The 16,206-nt window shown below is 48.8% G+C and overlaps 1 protein-coding gene across 1 annotated transcript; it reads left to right on the forward strand.

Annotated features, from left to right (window-relative positions):
• Positions 1 to 1,681: 1,681 nt before the first annotated feature.
• Positions 1,682 to 15,490, forward strand: CD300E (CD300e molecule). Its single transcript, XM_061392912.1, has 4 exons — positions 1,682 to 2,384; positions 9,159 to 9,506; positions 9,861 to 9,972; positions 11,067 to 15,490. Exons 1-4 carry the CDS (start codon positions 2,345 to 2,347, stop codon positions 11,338 to 11,340), a joined length of 774 nt encoding a protein of 257 aa, XP_061248896.1. The 5' UTR covers positions 1,682 to 2,344; the 3' UTR covers positions 11,341 to 15,490.
• Positions 15,491 to 16,206: the final 716 nt, after the last annotated feature.

The following is a 16,206-nucleotide window of genomic DNA, read 5'->3' on the forward strand; positions in this document are numbered from 1 at the left end:
GGGCCAGGTGCTGTCCGTAGGTAAAGACCACCTGCTTCCTCCAGAGCCACGTGGGGTTGTGCCAAGTGAATGGAACCCAGAAGAGAGTGCCCACATCTCGGGCCATCGAAGGAAGACGGTGGGGGCCAGGAAGAAGCACCCAGGTCTCTAACTGGCCTGGACTGAGCTGGCCTGGACTTGGCCTGAACCCTCTCTCTGGCCTGAGGTCACTTTCTGGGTTGTTTGGACCCTGAAAAACCATCACACCACTAATGTAGCTCCTATTACCCACGTGATGACTATCCCAAGGGTGTTCTGCTCCCAGAGTTCCGCTTCTATGATAATTACGGGTAAGAATGACTGCTTATGTCATTCTTAAGGCACACGTGGGGAGGGTTCCATCCTGAGAGCAGAGGACGGCAAGCTCTTTTTGTCAGGACCAGGCAGTACACATCTTAGAGTTTGTGGACATGTGGTCTCTGCCACAACCACTCCACTCTGCTGTTGGAGCCGGAAAGCCACATAGAGAACATGTAAATGAAGCAGGGTAGCTGTGTTCCCACACAACTTATTTATGCAGGCTAAAATTTGACTTCCATGAAATTTTCACGTCATGAAATATTTTTGCTTTCTATCTTCCCCTCAACTCTTTGTAAATGTCAAACTGTCTTTAGCCCATGGGCTGTGCAAAAAAAGGGAGGGCTGGAGGTGTGGCTGTGGGTTTGTGTTCATCTCTTACAACCCTACAAGCCTCATCGATTGCCAGCGTGCTTTTATATTTCTTTCTTTTTCTTTTTTATTTTTGGGAGGGGGTGGGTGTTGCACTGTGTGGCTTGTGGGATCTTAGTTCCCTGACCTGGAATTGAACCTGGGCCCTCAGCAGTAAAACCATGGAGTCCTAACCACCGGATCGCCGGGAAGTTTATCTATATTACGTCTGTACGTGTCGTGTCATGAGAAACTGGGACTTTGAAGCTCACATTTGTATGTGGTCCAACCTAGGTCCCCGTTTCTACGGGAGACTCTTTAATACGTGGCTGTAAGGGGTCAGGATGGTGTCATGATTCCACGAGGCTTCCCTTCACTCTGATTTGAGGCTGTAGGGTCTCTTTACGGATCCCAGATTTTGGCAGGGAGCTCCAGCTCCTGCCTAATATAGACCTGAGATATCGGCTTCTGGCCCTGAGTGGCTGTTTCTTCATTTATTTGGATATTTATTGATTTATTTGGCTGTGTGTGTCTTAGCTGTGGCATGTGGTCGAACCCAGACCCCCTGCGCTGGGAATGCTACTGGACGTCCAGGTCCCAAGTGGCTGTTTAAATGCCAGCCTCTCTCCTCCTGAAAGAGAGCTATCCATTTCTAATAGTTTCCATTAGCTGTTCGGTATCAGGTCCCACTCCTGGTCTTGGCCTTCAATTCCCTTTACATTTTTGGCACTTGAGGATGTTCTTTGCATGATTTTGACCTCAGTTATATATTACAACTTTCAGGGTTGTGTTTTATACAGAATTCCTATTTGGGTCTAGGAGGAAGTCTCTGTATTGACTCATCTACCACAGTGGGCGCGCTTCCATATTGGATTTTAGTGAAATGTGACCACATTAGTCATATTTTATATATAGTTTAAGGCATCAGCCCTTGATTTTGCTTACTCGAATTTCCTTTACTTTATAAACAACTCCAGGATCATATTGAGGAATTAAAAAAAAGAAAGCAGAAGAAAACAACAGAAAAGCAAGACTGAAGGGACTGGACATTTGTTTGATCCTCTTGGTGGATCAAATAACGTGAGACCCATAGCCTCCCTCCTGCTGTTATCAGTGTTGAAGGAATGACACGGGAGAAGGGCCTTCCCTGATGCTCCAGCGGGTAAGGCTCTGCACTCCCGGTGCGGGGGGCCCAGGATCGATCCCTGGTCGGGGAACTAAGATCCCACATGTGATGTGGTGTGTCCAGAAACAAAACAAAACGACAGCAACAACAAAAGTAGGCAGCCAGAGAGGAGGGAAGAAGGGGGAGGCGAGGGACCAGGGGGCTTCTCTGTTGCTTTATATCTAGGGATAGAGATCATGAAAGTTCAAGGTGTGACTCAAACCTTATAGTGTCACTGAATGGACAAAAAAATTGGTAGATTTCTCTCGTTGATTTGTCTGTTCTCTGAAGTGTCTCTTGCCACCCTTCCCCTTTTTCTAAGTAAGGCTTCAAATTAGGAAGTAGCTAAGAAATTATAAAGGAAGTAGATGAGCAAGTAACACAAAGGAATGTTGAACAAGTGGAAGGCCGGTGACCCAGGCGCCGTTCTCGGCGCCTAGACTTCAGCCGGGACCTGGATCCTCTGGGGCCACCTGCCAGGGAGATAGGACCATGTGGCTGCCCTCAGCCCTTCTCCTTCTCTGCCTCCCAGGTGAGTGGGGCTGGGGCCTTTGGGAACTTGGTACTGCAGAGGGCAGGACCCTGGAAGGGTAGAAGGTCTGTCCTGGGTTCAAGCCAGAGGCAGAGCATCAGCAGAAATGGGAGGGACACATCAATTCATCTGTCTGTATATCCTCTGATACATTCAAACATTCATCTTATGATCCTACACACACTTGTTGAGCACCAACTGTGTGCCTACACACACTTATTAAGCACCAACTATGTGCCAGGACTGTTCTGGATGCGGTAATTCAGAGCAATTTCTGCACTCAGGGACTCGTGATTGAATGAAGGTGTCAAGTTACTATGCTGCTGCATGAAACTCGGGCTTCCCTGGTGGCTCAGACAGTAAAGAATCTGCTTATAATGCAGGAGATGTGGATTCGATCCCTGGGTTAGGAAGATTCCCCCAGAGAAGGGAATGGCAACCTACTCCAGTATTCTTTTTAATTTAAAAAAAAGAATTTGTTTATGGCTGCACTGGGTCTTTGTCACTTTCTCTAGTTGTGGCGAGCAGGGGCTGCTCTGTGTGGTGCATGGCTTCTCATTTTGGCGGCTTCTCTAGCGCAGAGCACCGGCTTGAGGTGTGCAGCCTCAGTACTTGCCCTGCAGCATGTAGGATCTTCCCTGCCCAGGACTGAATCCATGTCCCCTGTCTTAGCAGGCAGATTCTTAACCACTGGACCACCAGGGGAGTCCCCCGCTCCGGTATTCTTGCCTGGAGAATTCCCTGGACCAAGGAGCCTGGAGGGCTACAGTCAATGGGGTTGCAAAGAGTCAGACATGTGTGGAACTTGCTATAGAAGAGGTTTGCTCATATGGTGATGAGCGTGCACACAGGGCCCCTAGTTCTGCTCCTGGAAGGATACAGGTCTCCCTAAAGCATCACTGGGAGTTAGTCTGGAAGGATGAATGAGTCAGCTGAGTGGAAAATCAGAGTAGCTGATGCAAAAGCGTGGAGATACTAGAGACCATAGAAAGCTCAGGAAGGAACAGCCGCTCTGTTTGGTCAGGGCTCAGTTGAAAGGGGTACAAAAGATTTGTCAGGAGGGATGAACGAAGAGTCTAGAAGGGCAACCTCAGCTTCCACGTTAACTCCCTCCTGGAAGAACATGATCAAATTGTTCCTTAAAGGTTGAACTTTCAGAAGAGAAAATCTTTAAAGAGACATTCAAAGTGCATGAGAGCACATTTTAACATTAATTTTTATTGGAGCAGAGCTGATTCACAGTGACGGTCAGCTTCTGCAGTGCAGTCGAGTGAGTCATGCGTATGTGCACATGTACCCCCTCTTTTGTGGGTTTCCTTCCCATTCAGGTCACCATGGAGCCCTGAATAGAGTTCCTTGGCCACACAGCAGGTTCTCACATCTACTTTACACATAGTGATGTGAACACGACTGTCTCATCTCCCCACTCGCCCCGCCCTCCCCACTTTCCACCCTTGGTGTCCGTATGTTTGTTCCTTGCATCTTCGGCTCTGCTTTGCAAATAAGATCATCTATACCATTTTCCCTAGATTCCATAATATATACATTAATATATGATATTTGTAAGTTTAGGATAAAAATTAGAGGGCTTTCTTCATGCTTTTAGAGTAATTTTTTTGTTAGGTTCCCTCACAAAATGTAGAGCCTGCCCAATGTAATGACAGACTCTTCTGGAAAAGTGGGTGGAAAAGGGGGAGATTTAAAGGATCTATTGAGCTATTCCAAATCCTGCACTCAATATGCCAGCAAATTTGGAAGACTCAGCAGTGGCCACAGGACTGGAAAAGGTCAGTTTTCATTCCAATCCCAAAGAAAGGCAATGCCAAAGAATGCTCAAACTACTGCACAATTGCACTCATCTCACACGCTAGTAAAGTAATGCTCAAAATTCTCCAAGCCAGGCTTCAGCAATACGTGAACCGTGAACTTCCTGATGTTCAAGCTGGTTTTAGAAAAGGCAGAGGAACCAGAGATCAAATTGCCAACATCCGCTGGATCATGGAAAAAGCAAGAGAGTTCCAGAAAAGCATCTATTTCTGCTTTATTGACTATGCCAAAGCCTTTGACTGTGTGGATCACAATAAACTGTGGAACATTCTGAAAGAGATGGGAATACCAGACCACCTGATCTGCCTCTTGAGAAATTTGTATGCAGGTCAGGAAGCAAAAGTTAGAACTGGACATGGAACAACAGACTGGTTCCAAATAGGAAAAGGAGTTCGTCAAGGCTGTATATTGTCACCCTGTTTATTTAACTTATATGCAGAGTACATCGTGAGAAATGCTGGACTGGAAGAAACACAAGCTGGAATCAAGATTGCCGGGAGAAATATCAATAACCTCAGATATGCAGATGACACCACCCTTATGGAAGAAAGTGAAGAGCAACTCAAAAGCCTCTTGATGAAAGTGAAAGAGGAGAGTGAAAAAGTTGGCTTAAAGCTCAACATTCAGAAAATGAAGATCATGGCATCCGGTCCCATCACTTCATGGGAAATAGATGGGGAAACAGTGGAAACAGTGTCAGACTTTATTTTTCTGGGCTCCAAAATCACTGCAGATGGTGACTGCAGCCATGAAAATAAAAGACACTTACTCCTTGGAAGGAAAGTTATGACCAACCTAGATAGCATATTCAAAAGCAGAGACATTACTTTGCCAACAAAGGTCTGTCTAGTCAAGGTTAGGGTTTTTCCAGTGGTCATGTATGGATGTGAGAGTTGGACTGTGAAGAAGGCTGAGCGCCGAAGAATTGATGCTGTTGAACTGTGGTGTTGGAGAAGACTCTTGAGAGTCCCTTGGACTGCAAGGAGATCCAACCAGTCCATTCTGAAGGACATCAGCCCTGGGATTTCTTTGGAAGGAATGATGCTAAAGCTGAAACTCCAGTACTTTGTCCACCTCATGGGAAGAGTTGACTCATTGGAAAAGACTCTGATGCTGGGAGGGATTGGGGGCAGGAGGAGAAGGGGATGACAGAGGATGAGATGGCTGGATGGCATCACTGACTCGATGGACGTGAGTCTGAGTGAACTCTGGGAGTTGGTGATGGACAGGGAGGCCTGGCATGTTGCAGTCCATGGGGTCACAACGAATCAGACACGACTGAGCGACTGATCTGATCTGATCTGATTGTACAGCACAGGGAACTCTGTTCAATGTTCTGTTCAATATGTAACAATGTAATTAGGAAAATACTATATGTATAGAATGTATTACGCATGTATAACTAAATCGCTTTGTTGTACAGCCTGAAACGAATGCAACATTGTTCATCAACTGTACTCCAAAATAAAATAAAAAGTTTAAAAAAAAATAAAAAAGGAGAAAGAAACCAGTCACGGGCTAGAGTATTCACACCTTGGAAACTGGCAAACACCACAAATCAGGCTTCTCCCCTAGGGAGCTTGTTTACCAGCATATCAGTGCTTGTTTAAATCTTCTTACCTAAATCTAATAAAATGTCTAAGTGCCCCAGCCTAAGTGCAGTTAAACTGAAGATGGAAACTTCTTCCCACCCCTTTCTGTGAAACTGGCTGAACCTTCCAGACCCACAGCCTCATTTTTCCATCTTAAGAACATTTGCAGCTGATGTTTCATGTGGGCTCAGATTGGAACTTTGAAGTCACTTGTAAAGATTTAAATTTCAGTTCTTCTTTTTCATCCCAGCTCCCTCCTCCACCCTGTGCACCCGTCTGGGGTTACAACCACGGTCTGGAAAAAAGTGATTACTTTAAATTTAAGGAGGGCACCCAAGAGGGTTGTAAGGGATATAAAGAAAGAGGGCAAGGGTGATTCCAGAGCAGAGAGGAAAAGAAAGAAGGCGGAGGAAGTGGATTCCGATATAAAATGAGCAAGAACAGAACTTATCTTTATTAAGCCCTTTACAACCTACAAACACTTTCAAATCTATGGCACAATTCAGCCCCCTGAGCAACTTTTCAAAAAAATTTATTGGATTGCAGTTGGTTGACAATGTTGTGTACAGCATTCAGGTGTATAACAAAGTGAATCAGCCATACGGATATAAGTCAAAGTCGCTCAGTCGTGTGTGACTCTTTGCGACCCCATGGACTGTAGCCCACCAGGCTTCTCTGTCCATGGAATTCTCTAGGCGAGAATATTGGAGTGGGTAGCCTTTCCCTTCTCCAAGGAACCTTCCCAACCTAGGGATCGAGCCTGGGTCTCTTGCTTTGCAGGCTGCTTCCCTGGTGGTCAGCAGTAAAGAATCTGCCTGCAACACACATACGGGTATCCCCCTTTTTTTAGGTTCTTTTCCATATAGGCCATTACGGAGTATTGAGTAGGGTTCCCTGTGCTATACAGTAGGTTCTTATTAGCTATCTATTTTATATACAGTAGAAGGCAATGGCAACCCACTCCAGTACTCTTGCCTGGAAAATCCCATGGACGGAGGAGCCTGGTGGGCTGCAGTCCATGGGGTCGCTGAGAGTTGGACACAACTGAGCGACTTCACTTTCACTTTTCACTTTCATGCTTTGGGGAAGGAAATGGCAAGCCACTCCAGTGTTCGTGCCTGGAGAATCCCAGGGACGGGGAGCCTGGTGGGCTGCCATCTCTGGGGTCGCACAGAGTTGGACATGACTGAAGCGACTTAGCAGCAGCAACAGCAGCATGAATTATGGTTTCCTCTGGACATATGTCCAGCAGTGGGATGGCTGGGTCACATGGTAGCTCTATTTTTAGTTTTTTAAGGAAACTTCCTACTGTTCCCCTCTGAGTAACTTCATGCAGGGCAGTTAGTATCATCCCCACTTTGCAGATAAGACCGTGAAGGGGTTAGTGACATATCCAGTAAGTGAAATTACTGAAAATTAAATCCAGATGAGCCTCCTCCCCAGGGCTCTTTCTGATGCCCAAGGGGTATCTAGAACAAAGCAAAGCCTGTGATATTCACAAAACCACTCAAGGTGCATCCTGCAGATTGCTCTGCTGACCACCTAGTGTTTCCATTATGAACTCATTGCTCTCCGACTTGAGCTCCTGTGAACTTCAAGCCACCAGCAAACACTTTCCTTAAAAAATGCACACACGAATTTATATGGTCCCACGTAAGACCTGCTAATCTTGCATCCAGGCACATTCTAGCAGGACAGAGGAGAGTACTCTCTTGGAATTAGTAGAATCTTCTTTTTTTTTTTCCTTAACTTCCAGTGTCCAGACCGGGTTGGTCTTGGCTGGATGCCTTCTCATCATTGGTCCATACAAGGCTCTCTTTTATGTTAATCATATATAATTTAGCAAACCTCTGTGAGCTCACTGGCCAACCCAAGAATTGGGATGCTACCTATAACTTAGACCTACCAGCTCCTTCCCAATCCAATCTGGCTTCCTCATTCAAACACCAGTAACCTGGTAGCATTTGCCAACATATTTCATGAACATTTTTGATATATTTGTGGGTGAGGTAGAAAATTGGGCTGAGATATTATAATCCACCTTCTAAATCTGAGGGTCTGTGATGAGAGCCAGAGATTTATCTTTTCTCCCTTGAGAACATGTGGAGAGCAGAGTAAACAAGAAGTTATACTCTTAACAACATTGATTTCTTCATCAGGGCTTCGTTGTGGTGCGTGAAGTCTCTGGTTGTCAGGTGGTGTCTTTTCTTGTGTCTCATGGACTCTCTCGTTGCAGTGCGTGGGTTCTTCAATGCTAATGCTAAAGCATTTGGGATATTAGTTCCCTGACCAAGGATCAAACCCATGTCCCCTGCATGACAAGGCAGATTCTTAACCAGTGGACCACCAGGGAAAGCCCAAGAAATTATACTCTTAAATAGTTTGAATTACAAAACACCCAGGATGTAGAAATCTTACTCCAAAGGAAAGTGTTTTGGTTACACGCCCAAACCTCATGCCTGGCAGAGGTTGCAGGGTTAAGGACAGGGCGGGATATTAAAAAGAATGAAATAATGCCATTTGCAGCAGCATGGATGGATCTAAAGAGTGTCATCCTGAGTGAGGTAAGTCAGAGAAGGAGAAATATCGTATGACATCCCTTATATGTGGAATGTAAAAAGAAATGATGCAGATGAACTTACAAAATAGAAAGAGACTCACAGGCTTCGAGAACAAACTTATGGTTGCCGGAGGGGACGGATGGGAGGAGAGGATACTTGGGGAGTTTGGGATGGACATGTACACACTGCTGTATTTAAAATGGAGAACCAACAAGGACCCACTGTGTAGCACATGGAACTCTGCTCAACGTTATGGGGCAGCCTGGATGGGAGGGGAGTCTGGGGGAGAATGGATACCTCAGCTTGGATGGGAGGGGGGTCTGGGGGAGAATGGATACCTGTGTATTTACAGTTGGGTCCCTTTCCTGTTCACCTGAAACAAATTGTTCCTGTTCACCTATCGTGATGTTGTTAATCGGCTATACCCCAGTAGAAAATAAAAAGTTTAAATTAAAACAAATCAAGCAAACAACAAAAAAGAACAGGGCAGGACTGCCAGCCCTCTCTACTCCCACCTCCAACCGTGGCCCGACTCCCCTTATTCCCAGGGACAGGGTGCCCATGCAGCCAGGCAGCGTGTCTGGGCTCGTGGGGCACGGGTCTGAGCTGGCCCTGCTGACTGCCGTCTCCAGACCCTCTGGCTTAGGTCTTAAATCCAGGCGTCTCTCCAGGTCCCCAGCCCTGAGCCTGGGATGGCCCATGCCTCCCTAGTAACTTTCCCCTGGGGCTTCAAGCACACAGCTGCTGATGGGGCCTCTCGGGACAAGTCCTGGGATCTGACTTGTGTTTTCCAGGCTGTTGGTCGCTGACGGGCCCCAGCTCTGTGGCGGGCACCATGGGGAGCTCTCTGCATGTCCGGTGTCAGTATGAGAAGGCGTACAAGGGGCATAACAAATACTGGTGCCGAGGAAAGTATGGCACAGTGTGTCGCAAGATTGTGGAGACCAAAGGAGAAGAGAAAGAAAGGAGGAACGGCCGCGTGTCCATCAGAGACCAGGCGGACAACCTGACCTTCACAGTGATCATGGAGAACCTCAGCACGAACGACGCTGGGTCCTACTGGTGTCGAATTCAGACTGTCTGGATCCTGGACGTGTTGTCCTGGGACCCCTCGGTCCAGGTTGAGGTGTCTGTTTCCCCAGGTAAGAGCTCTGCTGCTGGGAAAAGAGTGGGCTTGGGACAAGGATGGGGGACAAGGACGGACAGTGTCCTGGGTCTTGTCTTGTCCTCTGTCTCAGTAGTGTTGGGAGGAGCCTAGGGTATGGTCAGGGAGAAAGGCAGCTGACTCTTCAGCTTCAGCATGCGCTGGGGGCCATAGGTACCCCACACAGGGCATCATCCTTGTCCTTACAGAGAGGCAGAGACCCCTGAATGCACTGACTTGCTTCAGTACAAAGTGGTGGTCACTGGATGATTCTACGTGACATCAGAGCCACATGGGTGTTTAGTGTGGGACTGGGGAAAGAGTGATGCCTGAGCCATGCTTTGATCTCCAGCACCAAGTACCACCCCAGGGAGCACCGCCTGTCTGGCTGTACCGGCCAGCCCCCCGACAGTGAATGACGGACAGAACCTCAGCGCCAAGGAGATATCGACTGGCTGCCCAGGGTAAGGGCCGCAGGCCTGGAGACCGTGGGGGAGGAGGGTCAGCAGCCTTAGGGGCCCTGGGGCGGGGCCTGGGGCTGGGCCTGGCAGCACGCCATGACCTTTGTACCTCACCCTCTGCTGGGTTTCCCTCCAGCTCTGGTTCTGATGTTTATATTCTCCAAAGCTGCATGCAGAGTGGAAGATAGCACCCGTTCTGTGAACCCTCTCCCCTGAGGGGCAGCTGCAGGGACACAGATGGAGGCTGGTTTCCTCCTCTGGAGGACTTGAAGCCCCTCCTCCCATCCCCACCCTCCCCGTCTCCCTTCTCACCAGGCTCTGGATGCAGGGGCCTGATTCTGCCGTCCCTAACCCAGGCTCGCATCTAAAGTTCTTTACCAGAGATTCTGCTCCCAGGAGCTGCCTGTGGGGTCTGTGGGAGGTGCGCTGGTTCCAGGCTGACACTTGGGTCTGTCTCCTCCTTCCAAAGATACCCAGAAGGGCTGTGATGCTGCCATCAGACCCTGAAGGGAATGGGGGGCGAGAGCTTTAAAGTGTGGGTGAGGACTGGTTTTAAGAAGCCAGCCAATAACAGGGAAGACTACGTGTGCAGGAAAGGGATGGAGAGGATGAGTTTGGACACACGCTTCTGGAAGGGGGACTGCCTGGTCCCTCTCCTCCCTCCGCTCCCTCCCCTCCCCTTAAGGAGAGTCCCAAGGGCAGTTCATGAGGCAGGAATGATGACAGGAGTCCCAGAGAGGGGCTGCCCTGACTTGGGTCTCTTCTGGGTTTGATCCTGAGTTATCTAGGAACTTCCCTGTGGCTCAGATGGTAAAGCATCTGCCTACAATCCAGGAGATCCAAGTTTGATCCCTGGGTCAGGAAGATCCCCTGGAGAAGGAAATGGCAACCCACTCTAGTACTCTTGCCTGGAAAATCCCATGGATGGAGAAGCCTGGTGGGCTACAGTCCACAGGGTTGCAAAGAGTTGGAGACAACTGAGTGACTTCACTTTATCTAGGCTTTAGTGTTGGGGCGCAGAGAGAGGTGGGACGGGAAGGGTCCTGGGACCTCCTCCAGGGGAGGCAGCTCATTTCCAGTCACTGTGTCTCCCACAGGTCCAAGCTCAGCAATGTCCACTTCCTGCTCCTGGTCTTCCTGAAGCTGCCCCTGTTCCTGGGCATGGTTGGGGCTGTCCTCTGGGTGAACAGACCTCAGAGGCGCCCTGGAGGAAGAAAGAGACAGCTTGACCAGGGAGGTCCACCGTGCAGTGTGCTGTCCCCAGGAATGCCCTGCCCAGGAATACAGCTCTTCAGACTGGACAAGAGAGACCTTCAGATTCTGGGCTCCAGGGCAGGGGGACAGCAGTTGCTAGATTCTGGAAGGACTTAGGTCTTCTGGGGGCGCTGGTCCAGGGAGGGTCCTGGATCTTAGAAGACATTTGTTCTGAGTCCTCAGGTGAGGAAGGGCTCAGCCACCCCTGCCCTTGCTTGGGGGTTCTCTTTTCTCCTCCCCAGATCTCCTGATTCCTGGACTTCACACCCACCTCCCAAGGGCCAGAATTCTCTGGAAGTTGCATGCTCAGGGGCCTGACATTTTACTCTTCTCCTTGGCACAAAAGCTTCTGGGTTCAGCATAGCCAGGGAAATGCCCACCTCCTCCCTGCAGACAGGAGGCTCCCTGGGGACACACCCCTCCCAGCTTCAGTCCTGGGCTCACAGGGCTCCATCTGCTTCTCTGGGACAATTCCAAGGGAGTTTAGTCCTGACAGAGTTTGCTCATGCAGCTGTCCTGTGAGCTCAGGGTTATTTCCTCTTTTCCAACGCCTCTTGGGCTTCAAACCTTCTTGTGTCCTTGTGACCGGTGTGTGACTTGGCTGAGTGCATCTCTGTCTAGCTCAGCCACAACTGAGCAGCTTCGAGTTAAAATTCTCTTTGGAGCAGTAATGGTAGAAGGAGGCAGTGGGTACCTCTAATATCACTCTGGGAATTCCCTAACTTGGAGGGTCTCCCGTGCATAGAGTCAATGGAGAGTCCAGGTTTATCCAGTTTAGGGGAAGTCTGGTTGAGACCATCCATCAACAATCAACCATTTTTGCAGAAGAGGCAGACATAGCTTCAAATACAGGGTACAGGACCCAGAGGAAAGGAGATGCTTCACCACGTTGGGATTGTATGACGCCACCATAACCACAGGCACCCTTAGCCCAGGGGAGTGCTCAGTTGGTTCTTGGATGCATATCCATACTCCCTCCCTGAAGTATGCAGGCAAGAGTTGCACAGTCTGTCAACATTTCCACTCACCTTTCTGCATCCATAGTGACCCTTTTCCTCTGAGAGCTCCTCCGAGCACTGAGTTCTCAGGCAGGGCTGCTGTTCTCTGAACCTGAGCTCTGATGTGGCTCCCATAAGGGTGTGTACATTCGTGGCATCTCAGGGAGAGCTGGGGCTGGCCCCAGACTCGGCTGAAGGAAAACCTCGTTCTAAAGAGGCACATATTAATCATGACCGTAAAATATACACAGGGTGGTATAGGAAGCATAATAATGGGCAAGAGAAGAGCTTGCAATGCACCTCATAAGGAAGATAAACTCACACGTCAGTAGAGCACAGACAGGGCTAGCAAGCTCCACGGGGTAGTCATAGGCAAAATGCTCCATGATGTCAGAGGGGAAAATATTATGTCACACCGGCTGGATCAGTGGGAGGAGGTGATATTTGAGACTGACCTTCAAGAAGGTATATACTTTCAGTTGAGTGGGGTGGTAAGGTGGGGTTGGGGAGCCGGGAGAAGGAACATATCCAGAGCAGCAAGAGCAGAAGTGAAAACAGGGAGGCAGAAAATACTCATTGTAATAGTCAGTCAGAGAAGACCAATCAGCAGAGTGTGAGGTTCACACACAGTTTCGCATGGTGGAGGTGTGTTTAAGATTCCGGTGGGATGAAGTTGTGGCAGTGCAGTTTTAACTGCAAAACCTGGGAAGGCCCAGGAAAACTAAGGTGGGGGTGTGCTGAAGGGGTTTGGACTCCAACTTCTACTCAGGCTTTGACTGAGACGCTTGGATGAATTTGAGCAGATCAACATGGAGTCATGGATATGTTTTAGGAAGGTTTACCCAGCTGATGAGTAAGATAGTCTGATAGGAAGAGTCTGGAAGTACAGAGATGTCAAGCCTGAAAGACCAGAAGGGTAGGGCATCATTGAGAGAAATAGGGAAGTCGGGAGCAGGCTAGAGGGATACAGAGCTTGGTTTTCTCCATGAGACTGGGATTACCAGGCATAGAGGAACAGTCGGAAGCTAGAGACATGGGTTAGCAGGGTATTCATGCTGCAGGGAAGAAGTGTGGGGTGGTAAACTGGAGCCCAGGGAGAGGGAGAATCGTTAAGGGAAGAGTTCAGGACCAAGGACAGGGTCTTTGAAGCACCTGCAGTTAGGAGGGACTGGGAGCTTCCCAGGAAGTGCTAGTGGTAAAGAACCTCCTTGCCAATGCAGGAGACAGTAAGAGAGGCAGGTTAGATCCCCAGGTCAGAGAAGATCCCCTGAGGAAGGGCCTGGCAACCCACTTCAGTATTTTTGCCTGGAGAATCCCATGGACAGGGGAGCCTGGTAGGCTACAATCCACAGGGATGCAAAGAGTCGGACATCAATGAATTGACTGAGCATGCACACATGCAAGACAATAAACAAGCAATTACATAGATCAATATTGGGGAAATTGACATTTTTACCACGTTGAGTCTTCCATCCACAAATCAGGTGTAGCTCTCAATTAATTTAAATATTCTTTGACCTCTGTCATCAGCATTTTGCAACTTTTAGCACACAGATGCTATGCAGGTTCCATTAGATCTTTACCCAGGTATTTCTTCTTTGGGGGGAAGCAGTTACGAACAGTGTTTTATTTTCTACCAACTTGTTGCTAATATCTAGAAATATGATTCTTTTGTGTGTGTATTGATCTTGTATCCTGCGATCTGGTTGAATTCATTTATTGGTTGAGCAGTTTGTTTGTTTTTTTGGTAGATTTCACGGGATTTTCTACATAGACAATTATGTCATCTGAGAAAAGGAACACTTTTATGTTTCCTTTCCAATCTTTAAGTTTTAGTGGTGTCCTGGAGGCCCGGGGGAGCCCAGGGAAGGTTTAAAACACTCTGATGCCATGTAGAGGATGTGGCATCGTGGGTCCACTGCTTTCAGCCATTGCTACTTTTAAAAGAGAAGCTGGGGGACTTCCCTGGGGTCCTGTGGTTGAGACTCCATGCTTCCAAAGCAGGGGTGTGGGTTCAATCCCTGGTCAGGGAATTAAGATCCCACAGGCTGCATGGCATGGCAAATAAAGAGAGAGAAGCTGGAGGTGAAATCTCTCATGTTTACGTATGGGCAAGAGATTCCATTAATAAAATACCATGATCAAAACGAAACATGTCCGTAAATCCATGCAAGTTATGGATACAGTCTGATTTCTGAGAAAAGCAGAGAATTTCAGAACACTGTGTATCTGCCTGGTATTTATGCCTGGGGCCATATGGTGCCCTCAGCAGGCTTAGGAACTGACCTTCTCAAGAGCACAGATGGATCTGTGGGGACAGTGGGTGAGCCAGACGCATGCTGGTCCTGGGCAGATTCGACTCTGCTATCTGGCTCTATGACTGGGCACCCAGGGCCTTCACCCTTCACATCTCCTTGTTCTTATATGTGATGTGAAGATGCTGGATCAAGACTTGTGTGTGGCAGCTTTAAAGTGTGACCTCAAAGTTCCTTGACGCTCCTCCTATCAAGGCTTGGGCCTTACTTCCCCTCCTTGAGTCTGGGGGCGCTAGGACTGCCTCAGTCACAGACTGGAGCAATGTTTCTCAATGCTTCTCCCATTATCATCCTCCCAAAGATCCCCTGGGGGAGGAAATGGCAGCCCACTCCAGTATCCTTGCCTAGGAAATCCCATGGACAGGGGAGCGTGGCAGGCTACAGTCCATGGGGCTGCAAAGAGTAGGCCACAACTGAGCAACTGAACCACCAGTACAACCATCGCTTTCAGTTGGCGTCTACATGTAGGGAGTCCGATCATGACCTCTGTGAGGGGATAAAAAGGTATCTTCCAGGTCTCCCCGCTCTATTTGCTGCCAACTCACCATTGCCAGATATAGTCTAACTCTTGTGTTTGATTTAGGGTCACTTCACACCCTCTGGAATATATGGGTCATCCTCTCACACATAAAAAATGAAACTAGTGTCCCAACGAAACAGTCTCAGAGGAGCGCAGGAAATCCATAGACTTTAATAGGAAACATACAGCACAAATGCACAGCTCACAAACACGGGAGCTGGGCTCTGCACCGAGCCCATCTTCATTCTCTGTGTTCAGGCCACTCTTCCTCGAGGAGGTATGGATGCAACAGAAGGTGGGCTTGGTGGACCCCTGGACGCCCGGCCCATGGTGGGGGGTCTTTGCCCATCTAGACACACCTTAAAGCTTTTTAAAAAATATTTTTTATTTGTTTATTTATTTTTGGCCGCACACGGTCTCTGTTGCTGGGTGTGGGCTTTCTCTAGTTGTGGCGAGCAAGGGGGCTGCTCTCCGTTGCAGCTCATGGGCTTCTCATCACAGTGGCTTGCCTTGCTGTGGGGCTCAGGCTCTGGAGCTCAGGAGTTGTGGTGCACGGGCCTAACTTCCCCAAGGCATGTGGGATCTTCTCGGGCCAGGGATTGAACCCGTGTCCTCCTGCATTGGCAGGCGGATTCCCAACTACTGGACCACCAGGGAAGTCCTAAATCTTTTTAGTTTAATTCCAGTTTTATGTAAACCGATGGGTCTAGAATTTTGAAACCCATTGTTGGGCAGGAGCCCTGAACAAGGTCTTAGTCAATTATCTTCGGAAGAGCCACCCTCCCTCCAGAGTCACAGGGACGGAGGCATTGGAAGGACACTCCCAACTCCAGGTGAGATCACAGGGGCCTCCGAGGACCCCGTGTATAAGGGGAACGCCATCTCCTCTCCTCTCTTTGAGCCTGCGGTGGAGGCTGCAGGAGGCAGAGAGGCCCCATCAGGTTTCTGAGGCCAGGATGAAAGGAATCTTCACCGCAGCAGGGACGCTCATCTCCTTTGGGACTGAAATCACTGCTCCTTCTCTGATAAGAAGTCGGGAGCTTCTTCTCCATCCGCTCGGCAGGCGGGAGGGCGGGAGGGTGTTGGTGGTGAGCGCGCTGTGGTTCTCCCGCTCAGCCCAGCTCATCGCCCCCTGGGCTGCCCCAGACTC

The sequence above is a fragment of the Bos javanicus genome, chromosome 19 (genome assembly GCF_032452875.1).
Source record: "Bos javanicus breed banteng chromosome 19, ARS-OSU_banteng_1.0, whole genome shotgun sequence".
Lineage (NCBI taxonomy): Eukaryota > Metazoa > Chordata > Mammalia > Artiodactyla > Bovidae > Bos > Bos javanicus.